At 37.3% G+C, this 20,398-nt stretch overlaps 1 protein-coding gene across 1 annotated transcript in view; it reads right to left on the reverse strand.

The window, feature by feature from the left end:
• Window positions 1-225: 225 nt before the first annotated feature.
• Window positions 226-20,398, reverse strand: part of LOC100353460 (cytochrome P450 2C18) — a 33,747-nt gene continuing 13,574 nt past the window's right edge. The window contains exons 5-9 of the mRNA XM_008270238.5: window positions 19,762-19,938; window positions 12,792-12,933; window positions 7,809-7,996; window positions 2,160-2,301; window positions 226-1,237 (exon numbers count right to left, since the gene is read on the reverse strand). Of these exons, the coding sequence (XP_008268460.3) occupies window positions 1,056-1,237; window positions 2,160-2,301; window positions 7,809-7,996; window positions 12,792-12,933; window positions 19,762-19,938 (831 nt within the window). The 3' untranslated portion in view covers window positions 226-1,055. The remainder of the gene's footprint in view (window positions 1,238-2,159; window positions 2,302-7,808; window positions 7,997-12,791; window positions 12,934-19,761; window positions 19,939-20,398) is intronic.

Consider the following 20,398-nt stretch of genomic DNA (forward strand, 5'->3'; position numbering starts at 1 on the left):
GCTATAGTAGTTATCTACACTAGTGCAAACACCCATGCTATATACTTGGTTTATGAGAAAGGATGAGTAACACCAACATGCAAAGTGTCAAAAAGCAGAGCCAGAAAAATGAAGAACTTAAATAATGGGGAAGGCGTCAATGAAGGTGAGATTAGAAATTCCAGTAAGAAACTCATAGGCATCATTGCGAAACTGACTTTATGTCAGGGTAGCCCATACTTTTTTAACACTTGAATAGTACATTTTTATTTGCTAAACAAGAAGAGTTAAAGCATAAGAAACTTGGTTTTAATTTACATTTTTAATCCACTTTCATGTATTTTTCATTGACAAACAATAATTGTAAATATTTTTAGGGTACAATGTGAGGTTTTGACACATATATTCACTGTAAGAAGATTAGATCAGGAAAAGTTAACATGACCATTATCTCACATAGTTATTCTTTATATGTGATGAGAACATTAGGAACTTGTTTTCACAATTTTAAAATATACAATAAGTTATTAGTAGCTATAGTTATCATATTGTGGAACAGATCATGAAAAACTTTTTCCTCCTGTCAGACTAACTGAAGTATTATGCTCGTTAGCTAACTTCTCCTCTTTCCTCATCCAACCCCATCTCTACACCAGCTTTGATCGAACTCCATTCTCTTGTCTACTTCTGTGAATTCAAATTTTAGATTCTATATGTGTAACTGAGATCAAAGTTTTGTTTTTCTATGACTGTTTCCTTTTACTTAACATAATACTTTTCAAGTTCTGAGCTATTTTTAGTGATACTTCAGTAATAACTCCTAAGTATCAAAATATAGAGTGAAGAATATATGTATAGAGAGTATGAAGACTAGGAAGTATATGTTTGTATTCGTGAAATACCAGGAAGTTTCCATCAAAGGAAATTGGTTGGTCAATGGATAGTGAAGGAATGGGAATATGTAGGATGGGAAGTCAGAGAAGGCATCCCACATAGGGAGAAGGAGATGAATGACGCTCCGGTTTAGGAGGAGTTTCAAACAGCAGCCCGGATGCAGCCAGGGAATCAGTCCTTCTTCAGACAGGAATGAAACAGAGCTGATATGGAGGAGGCACAGAAGCAAATCCATTGACAACTGGGGTGATGTTGATGTCCTTTGGATCAACCAGAGGTTTTAGCTTAAAGTTCTGTAAAATGGTGGTGAGGAATAAAAACAGCTCCATGCGGACCAAGCCCTCTCCCACACAAATACGTTTTCCTGAAAGTAACAACACAGAGGACAGATAATCCCTGAATAATAGGTTCCTTTGATACAAAAAAAATTATGTCATTACTATTTGATGGCTAACCTAATGGATGGATGGCAGGCAAATATAAAGGACAGCTGGAAGGATGGTTGATTTTACAGATGAGAAAATGGATGGAAATTCTTTATATACACCTAATATCTTCATTATTAAGCACTTGTCAGTCAACTAAAAGTTATACAATGTCAGCTCTTTGCCAACTTTCCTTCAATACTTTTTTAGAAACACACCCTGATTGCTTATTCCCTTGCTTCCTCTTTGGTATTCCATTCCATCATCTTTCCTTCTGTTCACACCATCCATTTAGTCTCTTGTCTAGCCATACCCACTCTTCATCAGTCTCCAACACACCATGCTGTCTCAACCTTTATCTCACGCTTTTCCTTCTGATTAAGAGGCACTTGTAATTTCTGATCCATCTTCACAAGAATAGTTGAGATCATCCAGTTCTCATCTTTCTGTGCCTGACTTTTCCAATTGCTCTCCATGACTCTTCAGGAAGTAGATTCTCATCCTTTCTGGTGTTATTCAGCAATGAAGCATAGATAACTTGAATCATTATTCACTACTTTTCTAGCCTGACACAGTGTGAGTTTCTAGAAGGAGGAATTATGCATAGGTGAGTGATATATTGAGAGGCAGAATTCAATCTTTTCACTACCTCTCTTACTTTGGAAAAAAAAGTGGTTTGTTTTTTTTTTTTTTCAATGAGGGTGGGAAAGTGCATGAGCATCCAGCATTTAGGTTGGTATTTGCAATCATGCACCATAAACAGTCCTACCAGTCCTACCAGTCCCAGAATAGACATCATAAAGGTCATCTGACATCATGAAGTTAATTTGTCTTCTGTATTAGTGAATTAATTTCTATTACCTGTTGAGAAAGGCATGAAGTAGTCACTCTTCTTAAAGTTGCCACTCTTGTCCAGGAAGTGGCCAGGGTCAAAGCTCTCTGGGTTGGGGAATTCTTTGTCATCATGTAACACTGATGTCAGTGATGTTATTATATTTGTCCCCTGGAATGAATAGGCACAGATAAGCTGAGTTATAATGAGGTCATGGAGCTGGAACAGATTTTGGAGATTAATTAGTGTCATCTTTTTGATCTCTAGTTGAGCAAACGCTCACCAAGGAAAAAACAATGACATTTCCAACTAGACATACAAAGGGAAAAAAAAAACACGCATGAATTTAAGGTCAGTGGCAATGATCTTGCTATGACAGCATACAATTGCATTTGAAGTTCTCAATACTTCAGTACTTAGATGTCAAACCATCTGTGTTTGTTCTCCTCCTTATCACCACATAGGGGCACCACATAGACAATAGGGTCTATCCCTACCTATTGCCCTTTTGAATCCCTTCAGTTTCACATATTTTGTATGTGATTATGGTTTAAAAATGAAGACTCTGCTGGCTCCTGAAATGTACACAGGGTCTTTTTGAAGGCTTCTTAGACAAGAGATTTGATCTGATTAGAAAATTTTCCTCTTGCTAGATGATAGCAAGTACAATTTAAAAATGAAATAAAAGTGAATATCATTGAAATGAAATTTTCTCTCTTAATTAAAAATGTGACAGAGTTCTTTCTTTTTTACAGATAAATGTAAGGCAAAAATATTCATAAGGAATGATTAATTATAAAAATTAGCATTTTCAAAAATTCAGTCAAAGATCACCAATCATAAAAGTTTTGGATGAATTGTTTGTGAAGTGGGATATTCACACCTTCTTAAAATGCCATGCCACATTTGTTTATTAATTAGCTGATAAACACAGAGAGATGAGATATGGTAAAAAGTACCTGACTAAATGAGGTCCTTTAAAACCAACCATTATGGGAAATGTACCAGCATTGTGCCCTATCTCCAATTCAGTGAGGGCATACGCAGCAGCATATGGTTTTCTTATCAAAATTGTAACTGAAATATAATCATTAAAAAGCAATCCCTAGGGCCAGCGCCCCGGCTCACTAGGCTAATCCTCTGCCTTGCGGCGCCGGCACACCGGGTTCTAATCCCAGTCGGGACGCCGGATTCTGTCCCGGTTGCCCCTCTTCCAGGCCAGCTCTCTGCTGTGGCCAGGGAGTGCATGGAGGATGGCCCAAGTGCTTGGGCCCTGCACCCCATGGGAGACCAGGAGGAGCGCCTGGCTCCTGCCATCGGATCAGCGCGGTGCGCTGGCCGCAGCACGCCGGCCGCGGCGGCGGCCATTGGAGGGTAAACCAACGGCAAGGAAGACCTTTCTCTCTGTTTCTCTTTCTCTCTCTCACTGTCCACTCTGCCTGTCAAAAAAAAAAAAAAAAAAAAAAAAAAAAAAGCAATCCCTAAAGCCAGATGAGAAACATTTTACCTGACAATCTATTTGTCCTCTTCTTACTGTCATTGTATTAGAAGAAATTTACAAAGGAAATTACAAAGGAAAGGGAGCCATGCTTGAATATAGAAGACTAAGAGACAAGATAAACAAAGTGTCTTTGTTCCTTGATTGAATACTAAATTGTAATGGAAAAGAATATAAAGAATGTGTTAGGAACTTGGAAATTTTAAATGTAGCATAGATATGCAGCAATTGATAAGAAGTGAAATTTTGCAAGGCCAGTAATTCACACATAAATAAAAGTTAACTTGAAATGGACCATTGATCCAAATATATGCCCTAGAGCTATAAAATTTTTAGAAAAATGTAATGGTAAATCTTTGATACCTTGTGCTATAAGACATTTTTGATAGGACTCAAAAGTACAAATAATTCCTCCTCTAATTATTTTTTATCAGGTATCTCAAAATTATGCTTATAGTCATCATACTTCAGTCCAAAAAATGAGCACTTATCATTTTAGAGTTTATAAATACCCTATGCCTTAAGTGAAAACTCAGGAACCAAATGTGTTTCTATTTTCAGATTTTTTTTGGCATGTTAGATGTTTGCAGTGTAAACACTGTAGAAAGTGTGGTACTCTTAACATATTGTATGGAAATATTGTGTAAGAGAACATCTTGTATTTTAGAAAACATGAATATTCATCCAAACTTTAAAAAATAAGAAAATAAATTATTCACCTCAGTTTAGTTAAAGTTTTAGCTGCCCAATAATATTCCAAACTTTTTTTTAAAATTTATTTGACAGGTAGAGTTATAGACAGTGAGAGAGACATAGAGAAAGGTCTTCCTTCCGTTGGTTCACTCCTAATATGGCCGCTATGGCTGGCGCTGCGCCTATCCGAAGGTAGGAGCCAGGTGCTTCCTCCTGGTCTGCCATGCAGGTGCAGGGCCCAAGCACTTGGGCCATCCTCCACTGCCTTCCTGGGCCACAGCAGAGAGCTGGACTGGAAGAGGAATAACCGGGACTAGAACCCGGCGCCCATATGGGATGCCGGTGCCGCAGGCGGAGGATTAACCAAGTGAGTCACGGTGCTGGCCCCTAAACTTTTATTTTCTTGAAGATTTTATTGGTAAAGGATTTCTCACCATATTATGAAAAACACTTTATATTTGTGCTATCCAATAGAGTATCCATGTGCCATATATAGTTACTTACATTTAATATTAATTAGTTGAAAGTAAATAAAAGTAAAATTCATTTATTCGATTACATTTGTAATGTAACAGGTACTCAACAAGCATCTATGGCTAATGATTTCTTTATAGGACAATAAAGATATACAGCTTTGCCATCACTAAAGAAAGTCCACTGGACGTGGCTTTCTCAGACCAATTATCAGCTAATCACAGTCCATACTAATCTTGTCATATTTCTTATAAATCCCTTGAGCTAAGCATTTTAAATTGAAAAATATTAAAAGATATATAATACTTTGTGATACATGAAAATAATATTGAAAATTTCACTGTCCACGAATATCTGAACACACCTTCTTCATTTATTTACATATAAACTAAGACAGCTTTTGTGTTACAATGGAAGAATTGAATATTGGCTGGAGAGATCCTATTGCCTAAAAAGCTAAAATATTTACTTTATGACTTGTTACAGAATGTGTCTTCCAACCTGTCTTAGACTATTATTTCTACCTAAGTCAGTGGTTTTTCCCTGTAGTATAAGAATATGAATCACAAGAATGCAGATAGAATCAGCTACCAAGCATTGCATATTGTGTTACTAGGTTGTCCCATACAAAAAGAAGAGGTCAACTCAAAGGTGCCGGTCACAGCATGAGTCACTATGCAGAGGGCTCTGATGAGCTCAGTAGGTGCAACACTTTCTCCTGCAGTTCCCTGGGAGCTGACACAGTGGACAAGGGAGATTGTGTTCAACAATTATATATTTACCATTGTAATTACCTATTAGTTAGCAATGTGGGCAAGAACGAGTTTGACTAATATTACTCCAGATCCCAAAATTGAAAAAGAAAAGTGCTCTAGTTGTGCCCTTTTTCAAAAACACATGGATTGAAGTCTCAATTCTTTTACAAAATCTGTTAGCATAGAGGGAAGGCCCTTTACCTCACGGTAACCTGTGCAATTCCTTCTGGTGTAGAATGTCAGTAGTTATCACATTACTGAACTCATACTTATTTTTTTCTTCTATGAGAATGGAATTTTTATTTATACTTATATATTTGTAATTTTATTAGTAATACGTGCTGACTCAAGTGGATTGGAAGAGGTTGGAGTATAGCAACTAGAAAGTATGATTGCCGGCATTGCAGCTCACTTGGCTAATCCTCCGCCTGCAGCGCCGGCACCCCTGGTTCTAGTCCCAGTTGGGGCGCTGGATTCTGTCCCGGTTGTTCCTCTTCCAGTCCAGCTCTCTGCTGTGGCCCGGGAAGACAGTGGAGGATGGCCCAAGTGCTTGGGCCCTGCACCCCATGGGAGACCAGGAGGAGCGCCTGGCTCCTGCCATCGGATCAGTGCGGTGCGCTGGCCGCGGCAGCCATTGGAGGGTGAACCAACAGAAGGAAGACCTTTCTCTATGTCTCTCTCTCACTGTCTAACTCTGCCTGTCAAAAAAAGAAAGTATGATTGCAAACTTTGTGTAGAAGTCAGTTTGGAGGGTGCTGAGATATAAATTGATTATCAGGATTGCACAATTAGGAGAACCTCAGCTAGGTCAGCTGACAGCTGCATTAAATTTTCCTGCATGCTGTGTCCACTCCTGACTCACAGTAAGAAATGAAACATTATTGTCACAAACTAGCAGGGGAGGAAAGAACCCTTTCTTGAAGATCAAAATCAGCAGAAACCACATTTTTTTCAAACATAACTTGTATTTAACCAAATATTAATTAGACATTCCAAGGACATAACCAGGTATCCACAAATGAAAAATGGAAGGTAGGAAGGTGATAAAAATAGATTCAAAAATAAAGAAAACATCACAACTTATTTTATGAGACCAGCATTACCTTGATATCAGAAATCTGATAGGAAAATTTCAAGGAAGAAATACTGGGGAACCACCTCTCACAAATTTAAATACAAATGTCCTTTACAAATGATAGAGGATGAGGTCAACTTGTGTTTGTGGGCTTGTAGTGTGCATATTTAGTGGAGAAACAGAAGGAAAATATACCAGTATATGAATAGAAACATAGAATCTAATTGTCTAAATTGAGTACACATTGATAATAAGACATGGTATGAAGATAAAAGAAAGCAAACTTCCTTCATCTGATAACTAAGACAATATCTAACAAAAACAAGATGAACCATGATGATTAATAACTTACTATTAAATGACCAACTACCAGAGATAAGAAAAAAGCAAGGATGTCCATCACCAGTTCTGCTCAATGCTCCCTCTAAATCCTCTTGAGGGAAAAAATGTAGTGAAAAGAAATTAAGGTTACAAGAATTAGAAAAAAAGAAATAAAACAAAATAGTCTAATGAACATAAAAATTCCAAATAAATATACACACAAATTTTTGCAATAATTATTAAATGCAACAAACTTGTAAGACAAGAGCAATCAAAATGAAATTGTAATTACATTTTCATACACCAAAAAAAAGAAATGAAAAAACATTTTAAAATTGCATTATTTTTATTAGAATCAGAATATTAATTACCAGGAAAGAAACCTGGTAAAAGTGTGTAAACCATTACATAAAAACAAAATATTATTAGAAAAACAAAGAAAGTCCCCTCCAAATTGGACAAATATACAAAATATATGTACTGGACTACTGTACATGTTAGCATCTCTATTCTTTCTGAATTGACCTATTGATCTAATGTCACTCCCCAAAATTCTAGGAGAGTGTTTCGGAAAATTAACAACTGATACTGACATATTTGGAAATGTAAAGACCTAATAGTAGCCAAAATGATCGTGAAAATGGAGAACAAACTTGGAAGACTCACATTTCCAGATATGAAGCATAGATATGAAAGTTTCTAGTTTGAGGTTACATAGTTTAGACACAGTGCTAAGTCCATCAGGCTGCCACACATATGAGAATCGATCTTACCTCATACTGGGTTGGTACCCATTGGAAAAATACTGTGAACTTGGGAACTTCAAGAGCACTGAAGTGCAATGTGGGAGAAAACTTCTTACCTTGGGGATGAGGTAGTTCCTGAATTTAACATCACGAGTCACGGCACGGGGCAGACTGGTGGGGACCAGGTCGATGAATCTCTGGATCTCATGCATCACAGCATCCGTGTAGGGCATGCGGCTCCTGTCCTGCATGCAGGGGCTCCGGTGTCTGCCAATCACACGCTCAATCTCCTCCTGCACTTTGGCTGATAAGACATAGAAAGAACTCATGGGAAAGAGAAAACTGACACAGTTGCCACAGAAACTCGAAGTTACATGAGACATGGAGTTATCCCAAAGACATTTTAAGTGTGAATTATATGTCCCACATATTTTTAGACTTATAAAAAGAATTGCCATAAAGTGGAGTTATATGATTTGCTCACAAGGTAGGCATTAAGGTAAGTGTGTACATAACAATATGTTATCATGTTTGGCAACTAAAATAATAATAGAAGTGATGATGAGTTTGAAAACATGAATATAACATTTATCACATAATTAATTCCAGAAACTACTATCATTGCAGAAAAATCAGAAATGGATATTAATTTTTATTAAAATAATATAGGATGTTTAAGACTACATTTTACTGGAAAATCTCTAAAAGATGCTCCTCAAATTAAAATGGGGTTATGCCTTAATTAACCTATCTTATGTTGAAAACGTCATTAGTGTGCAAATGCACCTTGCCTCTCATATGATAGCTTCACTCAAATCTCTTAAACATGTTCCGAATACTTACAAAATCTAAAATTAGTCAAAAGCACCTAATAGAAACTGATTTTTATAATAAAATGTTAAATAGCCCATGCAATTTATTGAATGTAGAACACTGTAGGGGATCAGTTGTTTTCTCTCATGATGTTGGGACTGGCTGGAAACTCCAACTTGACAACCAGTTTCACAAGACAATATCACTATGTATTGTTGGCCCCAGAAAAAGTCAAATTTCAACATTTGAAGCATGATATCAACATGGATCTGAATCACTTCCACATTCTAATAAAGTAAAAAAAAAATTGCAAGTCAAATGATCATACAATTGGGACTATTCATCCACACACATGTCTGTGTTGTATGATTTCTGTGTGTGCACACGTTCGTTGGAATAGTTTGCAAGGCACTTTTTCAAACTCCTTCTCCCTAAATGCAGCATGTTTGAACAATTCTTGCAGTGTCTTCTTACACATATGTGCATATTTCTAAACAATGATTCTATATCTGTTTATATTTTTTGATCTATCCGAGTTTAGACAACATCTCATGACTTTCTTGCATGAGATAAAAGAATTGACTTCACCTTCTCAAACCAAAACACACACAAGCAGACATATACACACATGCACTATTATGAGGAGTCAGATGGGTTAATAGGTAGTCAGGGTGTCCCAGTGGAATTTGGGGTATAAAATATTTGCTTCCTTCCCTAAAAAGGAAGAACAAACAGGCCGCCCTCCTTCCTTCAGAATCTCCAGATTTACCAGGGGAATTGCAAGGGAGCTCTTCCTGATCTCACAGGTTATTGTGAAAACAAGTTACCTCTCCCGCCCTTCTGGATGGTCTTTTGTTTTATCATGAACAGGCCAGATAGGATGGAGAATTGTAAATCTGGTCTTTTGATGGGTTTTTGTCCCCACCTGGTAACTGAATGCCAATCTGACTGTCACTTTTTTTTTTTTTTTGGCTTCAAAATTGTACTTAAAAAACCCCAGTACTATGAGGTTCTTTGTGTTTTTTTCCTCTTTTGGAAGTCCCCCTCCATGCTGCTCTGACTGGAGGTCTTTGACGCTAATAAATCTTTGTAAATCTCTCTGCTGTCTGCTTGGAAATTTTTCTTCCATATGAGAAAAAGAACTGCAGTATCAATAATTTCTCCACCACCATTTTCCCATAACACTACTTCAACTACACTTTCACTTATTTATTTCTATCACAATTTTAACTATATCCATATATGTAAACTATTATAGCCACATTAATACTAATAAAATATTATTATAGCATTTTTGGCATTTTTTAAACTTATTTTGAACAATTTGTATCAATTTGCTGGTTACATATTTGTGTCTTTTCCAAACGTTCAGCTAGTTTTATAAAACTCCTTGTTATAAACTTTCAAACATAAATCCACAGATACCAATGATACCAATCACAATCACTTCTTCTGTTTTATTCTTTATCTTCCCTCAAACCTGCTTCATCTGCTTAACATAATCTGAATTGGTTATTTCTTGGGTGTGATGCCTAGAACCTTAAATTTCCATCCTTTCCTTGTTCCTGAGTCCCTGACTGCCACTGTTTTGAATTTGTTAGCAGACAGAATACAATATTCTTTTCCTTTTCAGATTCTCACAAACAAAATAGAACTGCTGAGACTGTGACTGAGTAAAATATCTATTCAAACAGGTAAATGATGCTTGCTTGTGAATTCCAGAAACTGGTCTTGAGAAAGCCAATGCAGTTGCAAAGTAATCTGATCCATCTGGCCAGATTTTATTTAAATTTAACTGTTTTAAAATGCAAAGTGGTACAAATAACTAAGGGCATGATATGCATGGGATCCAGGCTGTGTGGGTTTCATCCTGATTAACGAAACACTAAAATCTCTTAACACAATACTTTGCTTCTTTCATATCTCAGCCAAACAATGTTGTAACTATGTGGGTATCCTGCTAGGTCCTCCTCATGATAAAGCCAAGGCATTAGGCAGGTTTCCCCAGGAACTGCACAGACATCTGAGAGAGCCTGTGTCAGACTCCCACTCAGCTTCAGCAGCTCTCTCAGCGGCCCAAGCTCCTTTGCTGCTTTCTTAAAACTGAAGATCATTCTCACTAAAAAGGACTTTGAAACTCAGAAGTCTGTATTCCCTCATTTATCAATAGACTAACTTATCTCTTTACCCTCAAATCTTGTCCTGATTAATTTGATTCATCAACATGGACAGAGACTGAGCTTTTAGCAAGTTTCAAATATTCGGTGAAGCACACAGTCTACTCTGTTTCTGAGAATACAAAATTAGGGAGTAAATTTTTTGGCAAGCAAAAAGATCAGAAAAATCCTTTTTCTTTGAAAACACAAGATAGTATCATTGCTCTTAAGAATTATAATGGCCATGTGATTCCTAATGCTTCACATATGACTTAATTTGTCTTTGAAAATTTTTATTATTTTAACTTTTCCCTGTTGTTCTCTGAAAATCCATGACCCTGTATCTTGGAATTGAGGATTTTAAATCTCCCTCTGCTGCAAACCTGCAAAATCTTTTCTGTTTTGGTGGTGAGGTGTAGGTCTTTCCCCTCAGGTTGTGAATTCTCTGCACTGCATATCTGGGTGCTAGTTTTAGAGTTCAGGAAGCAGAAAAGAGCTAAGAATCTCGGAATTCAAGATGTGAACTTGTACTTGTGCCCTCTTCTCAGCCCTGTGATTGGTCCCTTCCATGTTTCTGCAAGGTGTCCCTGACCATTTCTCCAAAGACTCTTCCGTGAGAGGAACAGTGACCTGAAGGGGGCATAGAGGGAATCTGACAGTGATGGCCTTCTCATTCTGTCTCCATCTTCCAAAATGTATTTCACCCTTGGTACCTCCAAATCCTGAGCCTGAAGGAGATTGTACAGACTAACTTTTCCATGGTAGAAAGTCTTGTTCTGACACCTAGGATGCAGTCTCATCCTCTTTGCTCATCAGTCTCATTATCTCCTTCTAGGTTTCAGAAACCTGCTGAAGAAGTGTTGGCTGTTCTGTCTTCTCCCCTTCTTCAACCTTGGAAAGACTAATTTCTGTTTGTAATTACTTTGTAATTCCTTTAGTGAGGGTCTTCAAACATAAAAGTCTTTTCTGCTTCTACTCTGCTATGAGCAACTGGAACTCTGTAAAGATAAATCTCTAAAACAAAGTTATTCATAAATTTAACATTACTCACCCAAAGCAAAATTGCTATTTTTGAAAATACTCGTTCAATTATAACAGACTGTAGAAATAATGAAATAGTTTTAAGAACATCTTTTGCCTAGAGAAAAACATATTTTCGATGAATCTACTTTTTAGAAGACTTCTCAGAAAATTTTCCTGGCCACCTCTCTAAATTTCTAGAATTTATCCTTATACTTCGTTATGGAAAGAATCTTTTTTTTAATCATCCAGTGTTGCTCCCCCTCTTCATGGAGGAATGACACAGGACCCTGCGCTGTTCTTTTGTCTGCTCGGCCCTCCCCGGGTTTGCTGCTGGTTCTTCCCGGGTTGGCTACCGTCCCTTCCACATCCGTGGAAGGGCGGTTCCCCATGCCACTTTCCCCACTTCCGCAGGGGAGCGGCACACCGCCGGCCGGCTCTCTCGGGGGCTGCTCAGGTGTTCCCCTTAGATGTTCCTTGTGCATGTTGTCTCTCTCCTCCTTTATAGTCCTCTTCCACCAATCCCAACTCTGCTACCCACACGCCGAGTACGCTGCTCTCCTCCAATCAGGAGCAGGTCCTACAGTTTATTGGTTGAACTGGAGGCAGCTGTGTAGAAGCTGTTTCCTCCTCTCCCAGCGCCATATTGTGGGAGAGCAGATGCATAGAATAAGTCTTAATTCCAGTAACAGTCTAGTCCGAGTTGCTCCCCACAATCCAGTAAGAAGAGACTTCAATATCACTATCAGGAATGATTTCTGCAGGAATATATCTACTATTTCAAGTGGTTTCTTCCCAAGTAAATGAACATTTAACTGTAAGCCAGTTTATGATGGCTATTTCTGTCATCAGTCATATCCTGATGCTGCACAGAAACCTAAGCATTACCATTTTGCTGCTTCTCACATTGTTCTTCATCTCTTACTGTTATCAACCCCTGTTGTGCAATGATGTCCCATTTTATTACTTTATTCAATTTGGGCCCAGGCAGCTGTTGGCACTTGTTTTAGTTACTAAAGTTTCTCCAACAGAAATAAGATGGAGAATGCTAGCAGTGTCTTGACAAATCTGTATTCTGAAATTCACCCTGCTCATCATCTGTGGTCTTACCTGTGACCTCTGGGTGCTTCAGCAGGAGCAGGAGTCCATATCTGAGAGTGGTGCTTGTGGTCTCTGTCCCAGCAGAATATAGATCAGATGCAGTGTATTTTAGGTTTTCAAGGGTAAATTCAGACTGCTGGTTGTGTTTTTCCTAGGAATGATTAATCAAATTTTGTAACAAATTGTTTTCTAGAATATTGATTCCAATAAATATAAAATAATTCAGTTTGTATAAAATTAAGCCAGCATAGAAACTGAAGAGTGCAGTGGTAGGGAAATCCCCTGTGTAAAATGGTAGCCTGTAGAGTAGGCTACCCGTTTGTCATTCCCTACAATCTTTCCTCTTGTTTGCCACGATGCCCTGTTCACTGTGCTCTCTGCCACTAGGTGGGCCTTGAAACATATTTCTTGTCACTGATTGACAATCAAATGTGTTGATACCACTGTCTCTTACATTCCTTTTTCTCAAAATGCAGATATGAAGGCATAGACAAGGTAGAAAACTGGTACTCTAAGTGTAGTGGTGGGAGGTGGTGCTTTGGGGTTACATTACTCATATCACAGTGGCGTCAGCAAGACTTCCTTGTATGGCAGTTAAATAAACCCATCATTGAAAATCATTCAATATTGGGGTTTATCTTCTTTGTAGACAAAAACAGTCTTAAATTCATAGAAATATATAAACAATGGTCATATTATGAAGGATCTAGTGATCCTAAGAGTACGCAATTATCTTCTTCTGATAAAGAATTTTCTTTGGCTCAAGATTTCTGCTGGCAGATGAAGCTGAAATTGTTTGAAAACTAAAAGGACAGCATCTCAGAGATTAGTTTTCAGAGAAAAACAATGGTTCACAATGGTGCAATGGAGCTGGCCACAATTGTATTCCAGATGGGTGTCAGTAGTCACATATATTTAAGTTGAAAAGACCCTACCAAAGGAAACAGGGAAGAAATCAGCATGATGAAAGAATGTAAAGGCAGAAAACTTCCCAGTAAAAGTACAAGGATGATCTAAACCAACAATAGGAATATTTATGGAAAAATTGTAGGACCAAGCCATTACTTACCAATATCCTTGAAAGTAAATGGTCTAAATTCTCCAGTTGAAAGACAGAGCGGCTGAATGGATTAAAAAATAAGATCCATCTATATGCTGTTTACAAGAAACATACCTCACCAACAAAGATACACACAAACAAAAAGTGAAAGGATAGAAAAAGATATTCCATGCAAATGGAAATGATGAATGATCACGAGTAGCCATCCTAACATCAGACAACACAGACTTCAGGACAAAAAAATGTTAAAAGAGATAAAGAAGGGCACTATGTAATAATTAAAGGACCAATTCAACAGGAAGATGAGACTATAGAGAATGTATATGCACCCAATGGTAGGGCACCTAGCTATTTAAAACAAATGTTAATGGATCCAAAGGGAGATATAAGCTCCAAAACAAAAATAATGGGGGATAGAGGCCAGCGTTGTGGCATTGCTGGTGAAGCTGCTGCCTACGGTGCTGGCATCCCATGTGGGCGCCAGTTCGAGTCCCGGCTGCTCCATTTCCAATCCAGCTCTCTGCTGTGTACTGGGAAAACAGTGGAAGATGGCATAAATCTTTGGGCCCCTGCACCCATGTGGGAGACCCAGGGGAAGCTCCTGTTCCTGGCTTCGGATTGGAATAGCTCAGGCCATTGTGGCCAATTGAGCAGTGAACCAGTGGATGGAAAATCTCTCTCTCCCTCTCTCTGCCTCTGCCTCTGTGTAACTCCACCTTTCATATAAATAAATAAATCTTTAAAAAATAATAATGGGAGACTTTAAAACTCCACTTTTACCAATGGACAAATCAAATAGACAAAGATATCATCAAAGAAACAACATAGCTAGTCTACACTATGGATCAAATGGATCTAATTTATGTCTACAGAATATTTTATCCCACAGCTGCTAAATACACATTCTTCTCTTTAATGCCTGGGGTGTTCTGTAGGATAGATTATATGCTAAGCCATAAAGCAAGTCTCAACTTTTAAAAAATTGAACTTGTGCCATATAACTTCTCTGTCCACAGTGCAGTAAAGTTGGAAATTAGCAACATAAGAAATTTAGGCTGGAGCCATGGCTCAATAGGCTAATCCTCCACCTGCAGTGCCAGTACACCGGGTTCTAGTCCCAGTTGGGACACCGGATTCTGTCCCGGTTGCTCCTCTTCCAGTCCAGCTCTCTGCTGTGGCCAGGGAGTGCAGTAGAGGATAGCCCAGGTCCTTGCGCCCTGCACCCGCATGGGAGACCAGGAGAAGCACCTGGCTCCTGGCTTTGGATCAGTGTGGTGCACCTGCTGCAGCGGCCATGGGGGGGGGCGGTAAACCAACGGAAAAGGAAGCCCTTTCTCTCTGTCTTTCTCTCTCACTGTCCACTCTGCCTGTCCAAAAAAAAAAAAAAAAAATGAAAAAAGAAAAAGAAATTTAGAAAATATACAAACACATTGATACTGAACAATATGATCTATAATCAACAATGAATCATAGAAGAAATGAAAAGAGAAATAAAAAAATTCCTAGAAATGAATGAGCACAACATTCAAAAAACTTAAGGGATACAGCAAAAAGCAGTGTTAACAGGAAAGTTTATAGCAATTAGTGTCTATATAAAGAAATTGGAAAGGCATCAAATAAATGATCTAATAATGCTTCTCAAAGACCTGGAAAAATCAGAGCAAACCAAACCCCAAATTAGTAGGAGGAAAGAAATAATAAAAAATTAGAGAAGAAATATACAAAACTGAAATAAAAAACATACAAATGCTCAGTGAAATTAAGATCTGCTTTTTTGAAAAGAAATTAATAAAATTGGTAAACCATTGGCCCAACTAACCCAAAAAGGGAGAATACCAAAATCAATAAAGTCAGAGATGAAAAAGAACTGTTAAAATGGATCCCACAGAAATAAAAAAATCAGAAATTATCATAGAAAGCTCTATACCAGGAAATTGGAAAATCAAGAAGAAACGGATACATTTCTGGGCAGATAGCAATTTATAAAAATTGAGACATAAAGACATAGAAAAACTGACAGACCAATAGCCAAGACGGAGATTGATCAGTGATAAAGACCCTGCTATAAAACAAAAAACCCAGGAAGAGAGGGCTTCACTGCTGAATTCTGTCAAACTTTGAAAGAAGAACTAATCCCAATTATCTTAAACAATTCAAACAATTGAAACAGAAGCAATCCTCCCAAACTCCTTCCATGGAGTCCGCATTACCTTACTTCTCTAAAAACAGAAAAACACGCAACAATGAAAGCAAACTATAGACCAATATCTCTGATGAACAGATGCAACAATTCTTAACAAAGCACTATCTAACGAAATCTAACAACACTCCAAAAAGATCAACCACATGGACCAAGTGGAATTTATCCTTGGGATGCAGGCATGATCCAACATATGCAAATCAATAAATGTGAAATATCACATTAAAAATTAAAGAATAGAAATGTGCCAGGGGATTCCAATACAATCCCATTGAGGTGGCATGCACCAATGCCATCTCATTAGTCCAAGTGATCAATTTCAGTTCACAATTGATCACACTGATAGGTCTAAGAGTCAAAGGGATCACATAAACAAGACTAGAGTCTGCTAATACTGGCTGATAGAATCAAAAAGGGAGAGAACAATCAAACATGGGAAGCGGGATACACAGCAGACCCATAGAATGGCAGATGTCCTAAATAGCACTCTGGCCTCAGAATCAGCCCTTAAGGCATTCGGATATGGCTGAAGAGCCCATGAGAGTATTTTAGGCATGGAAAGCCAAGACACTCTGGCGAAACAAAAAACAAAAAAACAAAAACAAAAACCCAACCTAAATGAAAGATCTCTGAGGGTGAGATCCCAGTGGAAAGAATGGGGCCATCAAAGAAGGAGGTACCTTTCTCTGAAGGGAGGAGAGAACTTCCACTTTGACTATGACCCTGTCAGAATAAGATCGAAGTCGGTGAACTCAAAAGGCTTCCATAGCCTTGGCAACTCATGACTAGAGCCTAGGGAGATTACTGACACCATAAACAAGAGTGTCAAATTGTTAAGTCAACAACAGGAGTCACTGTGTACTTACTTCTCATGTGGGATCTGTCCTTAATGTGTTGTCCAATGTGAAGTAATGCTATAACTAGTACTGAAACATATTCTACACTTTGTGTTTCTGTGTGGGAGCAAACTGATGAACTCTTTACTTAATATAATCGATCTTCTGTATATAAAGATAATTGAAAATGAATCTTGATGTGAATGGAATGTGAGAGGGAGTGGGAGATGGGAGGGGTGCAGTTGGAGGGAAATTATGGGGGGGGAAGCCATTGTAATCCATTAACTATACTTTGAAAATTTGTATTTACTAAATAAAAAAATTAAAGAATAAAACCCATATGACTATTTAAATAGATACAGAAAAAGAATTTGATTAATAATATAAAAATCTTTTTTATGGTAAAAACCTTAAGCAAATTGGATATAGAGGGAACATACTTCAAGATAATCAAGGCAATTTATGACAAACCTAAAGCCAGAATAATTTTGAATGAGGAAAAGCTGGAAGCATTTCCACTAAGATCCAGAATCAAGAAAGTCCAAGGAAGTCCACTCACACTGTTAATATTCAATATAGTTCTGAAGGTTTTGGTCGTAGCTATTAGGAAGAAAAAATAAATCACAGAGATACAAATTGGAAAGGGGGAAGTCACATTATCCATCTGTGCATATGATATGATCCTACACATGGGGGAAGCAAAAGACTTCACTAAGAGCATATTACAACTCATAAAACTTTGGCAAAATTGCAGGATATAAAATCAACAAACAAAAATAAATAGCATTTGTATACATAAATAATGCCAGGGCTGAGAAAGAACTTGGAAGATTAATCCTGTTCATTATAGTTACAAAAGAATTTAAATACCTTGAGATAACTTTAGCCAAGGATGTGAATGATATCCATAATGAAAATCACAAAACATTAATGAAAGAAATATAAGAATATATAAAATATGGAAAAATCCTTCATATTCATGGATTGGAGGGATTAATATAATCAAATAGCCATCCTACCCAAAGCAATATTATAGATTCAGTGTGATACCAATCAAAATATCAAGGACATTCTTAGATCTAGAAAAAATGATTCAAAACTTCATATGGAAACATGACACTGAATAGCTACAGTAAACTTGAAGACAGTAAAAACAAAGCTGGTGGCATCACAGTATATCAAGTTGTATTTATGAAATGAATGAAGTTTGTATTCCTTAAATAAAAGGTTTCTGTGAAAAAAAAGAGGTTTCAAGATATAATACAGAACAGTTATAACCCAAACAGATTGATACTGGCACAAAAATTGACATTTGGAACAATGGAATGTATCAGGAACTCCACAAATTAATGCACACACCACCAACAAAATAATCTTTGATAAATGAGCTAAAATTACTCCACGGAGAAAGGACAGTCTCTTCAACAAACGGTATTGGGAAAACTGAATCTTGGCATGTGGAATTATGAAACAAGACTTCTGCCTTATACCCTTAACAAAAATCAAACTCACAGTGGATCAAGGATCTAAACCTGACATGAAACCATTAAGTTTCTAAAGGAAAACTTAGGGGAAATTCATTGTGAAGGCAAGGAATTCTTGGATAAAACCCCAGAAGCACAGGCAATAAAAACAAACATATACAAATAGGATTACAGCAAGCCAAGGAGCTTCTGCACACCAAAGGAAATAGTCAACAAAATGAAGAAGCAACTGACTGAATGGGTGAAAACATCTGCAAACTATACACCTAATAAAGGATTAATATCCAGAATATAAAAGGAGCTCAAGAAACTCAACAACAAAAACACAAACCATCCAGTTAAGAAATGGGCAAAGGATGTGAAGTGGCCAATAACACAGAAAAAGATGCTCAGCATCACTAGCCATCAGGGAAATGCAAATAAAAACCACAGAGAGGCTCACCTCACCCGAGTTAGAATGGCTATCATTCAAAACTAAAGAACTAGCAAATTCTGGTGAGGATATGGAGAAAAAGGTGCCCTAATGCATTGTTGGTGAGGATGTAAACTAGTATAACCATTATGGAAGACAGTATGGAGAACCTTCAGAAAGCTGAAAATAGATCTACCACATGACCCAGCCATCCCATTCCTTGGAATTTACCCAAAGGAAATGAAATAAGCATAAGAAAGAGTTATCTGTACCCCCACATTTATAGCAGCTCAATTTACAATAGCTATGATATGTAATCAACCCAGATGTCCATCAATCGATGGCTGGATAAAGAAAATGTGGTATTATACACATGTGGATTACTACTTAGCCATAAAAGAGAATGAAATCCTATCTTTTGCAACAAAATAATGCAATTAGAGGCTATTATGCTTAGAATAAGCCAGTGGCCAAAAGACAAATATATGTTTCTTCTGATTTGTGGTAACTAGTACATAGAGTGAGTCCATAAAAAGTAATGTATATTAGTGAAATTGACATCAAATCAGCACTCTGATTTGTGATGCTGGTGCAGTAACTGGTGGCTTAACCTGCTACACTACACATTTCTTGTATCCTTTCTCCTCTTTCTCCCACACACTGAGTAAATATAATCATTTGAAAATTCACATCATGGCTCAATATTTTGTACTTCGCAATTTGCTCAGTTGTTTCCTTTCAGTGAGATGTGCCTTCCATCTCTGTCAGGTAGATTGTTAGTAACCAAAGAATGGGTTTAAGGGCCATTAGTCGTTTTAACAAATGAATTTTACTTCTCTAGGCTATTTAGTCCAGATCCAAACACACAAGGAGTACTTATAGAACTTTTTATGCATTTCTTGCCTGACAATATATTTACATCCCAAATAAATTAACAAAAGAGCCAGTAAATGCAGTCAAATAACAAAGCTCTTGTTGACATTTCACCTGTTCCATTTTGATCAGAAAGCAATCAATAAAGTCCCGAGGATTGTTCATATCCAAGGATTGTTGGTGTTCTTTTACTTTCTCTGAAATGAAATTTGGGATATAATTCATATCTTCAATAAATTTCTTGTGACTCCCTGGGAGATAGTCAATCAGAATTGGAAAATTGTTGCAGACCTAAAAAATAACAAAAAAATCCTTTACTAAATTAAAACGCTTAATGAAGATAAACAGACCACACAATCCAAGTACAAAACAGATATTTTAGCTTTAAAAATGGTATAGTGTCTACCTTGAGAAGGATTTTTTTAAACTTTTTTTAATAAATATAAATTTCCAAAGTAAAAATTCTGGAATACAGTGGATTTTTCTCCCCATAACCTTCCTCCAACCCACAACCATCCCATCTCCCACTCCCTCTCCCATCCCATTCTTCATCAAGATTCATTTTCAATTATCTTTATATACAGAAGATCTACTTAGTATTTACTAAGTAAAGATTTCAACAGTACTTAGTATTTACTAAGTAAAGATTTCAACAGTTCGCACCCACACAGACACACAAAATATAGAGTACTGTTTTAGTAGTAGTTTTACCGTTAATTCACATAGTACAACACATTAAGGACAGAGATCC

This window comes from Oryctolagus cuniculus, chromosome 15, assembly GCF_051225735.1.
Source record: "Oryctolagus cuniculus isolate XC-2025 breed Fujian yellow rabbit chromosome 15, ASM5122573v1, whole genome shotgun sequence".
NCBI classification, from domain to species: domain Eukaryota; kingdom Metazoa; phylum Chordata; class Mammalia; order Lagomorpha; family Leporidae; genus Oryctolagus; species Oryctolagus cuniculus.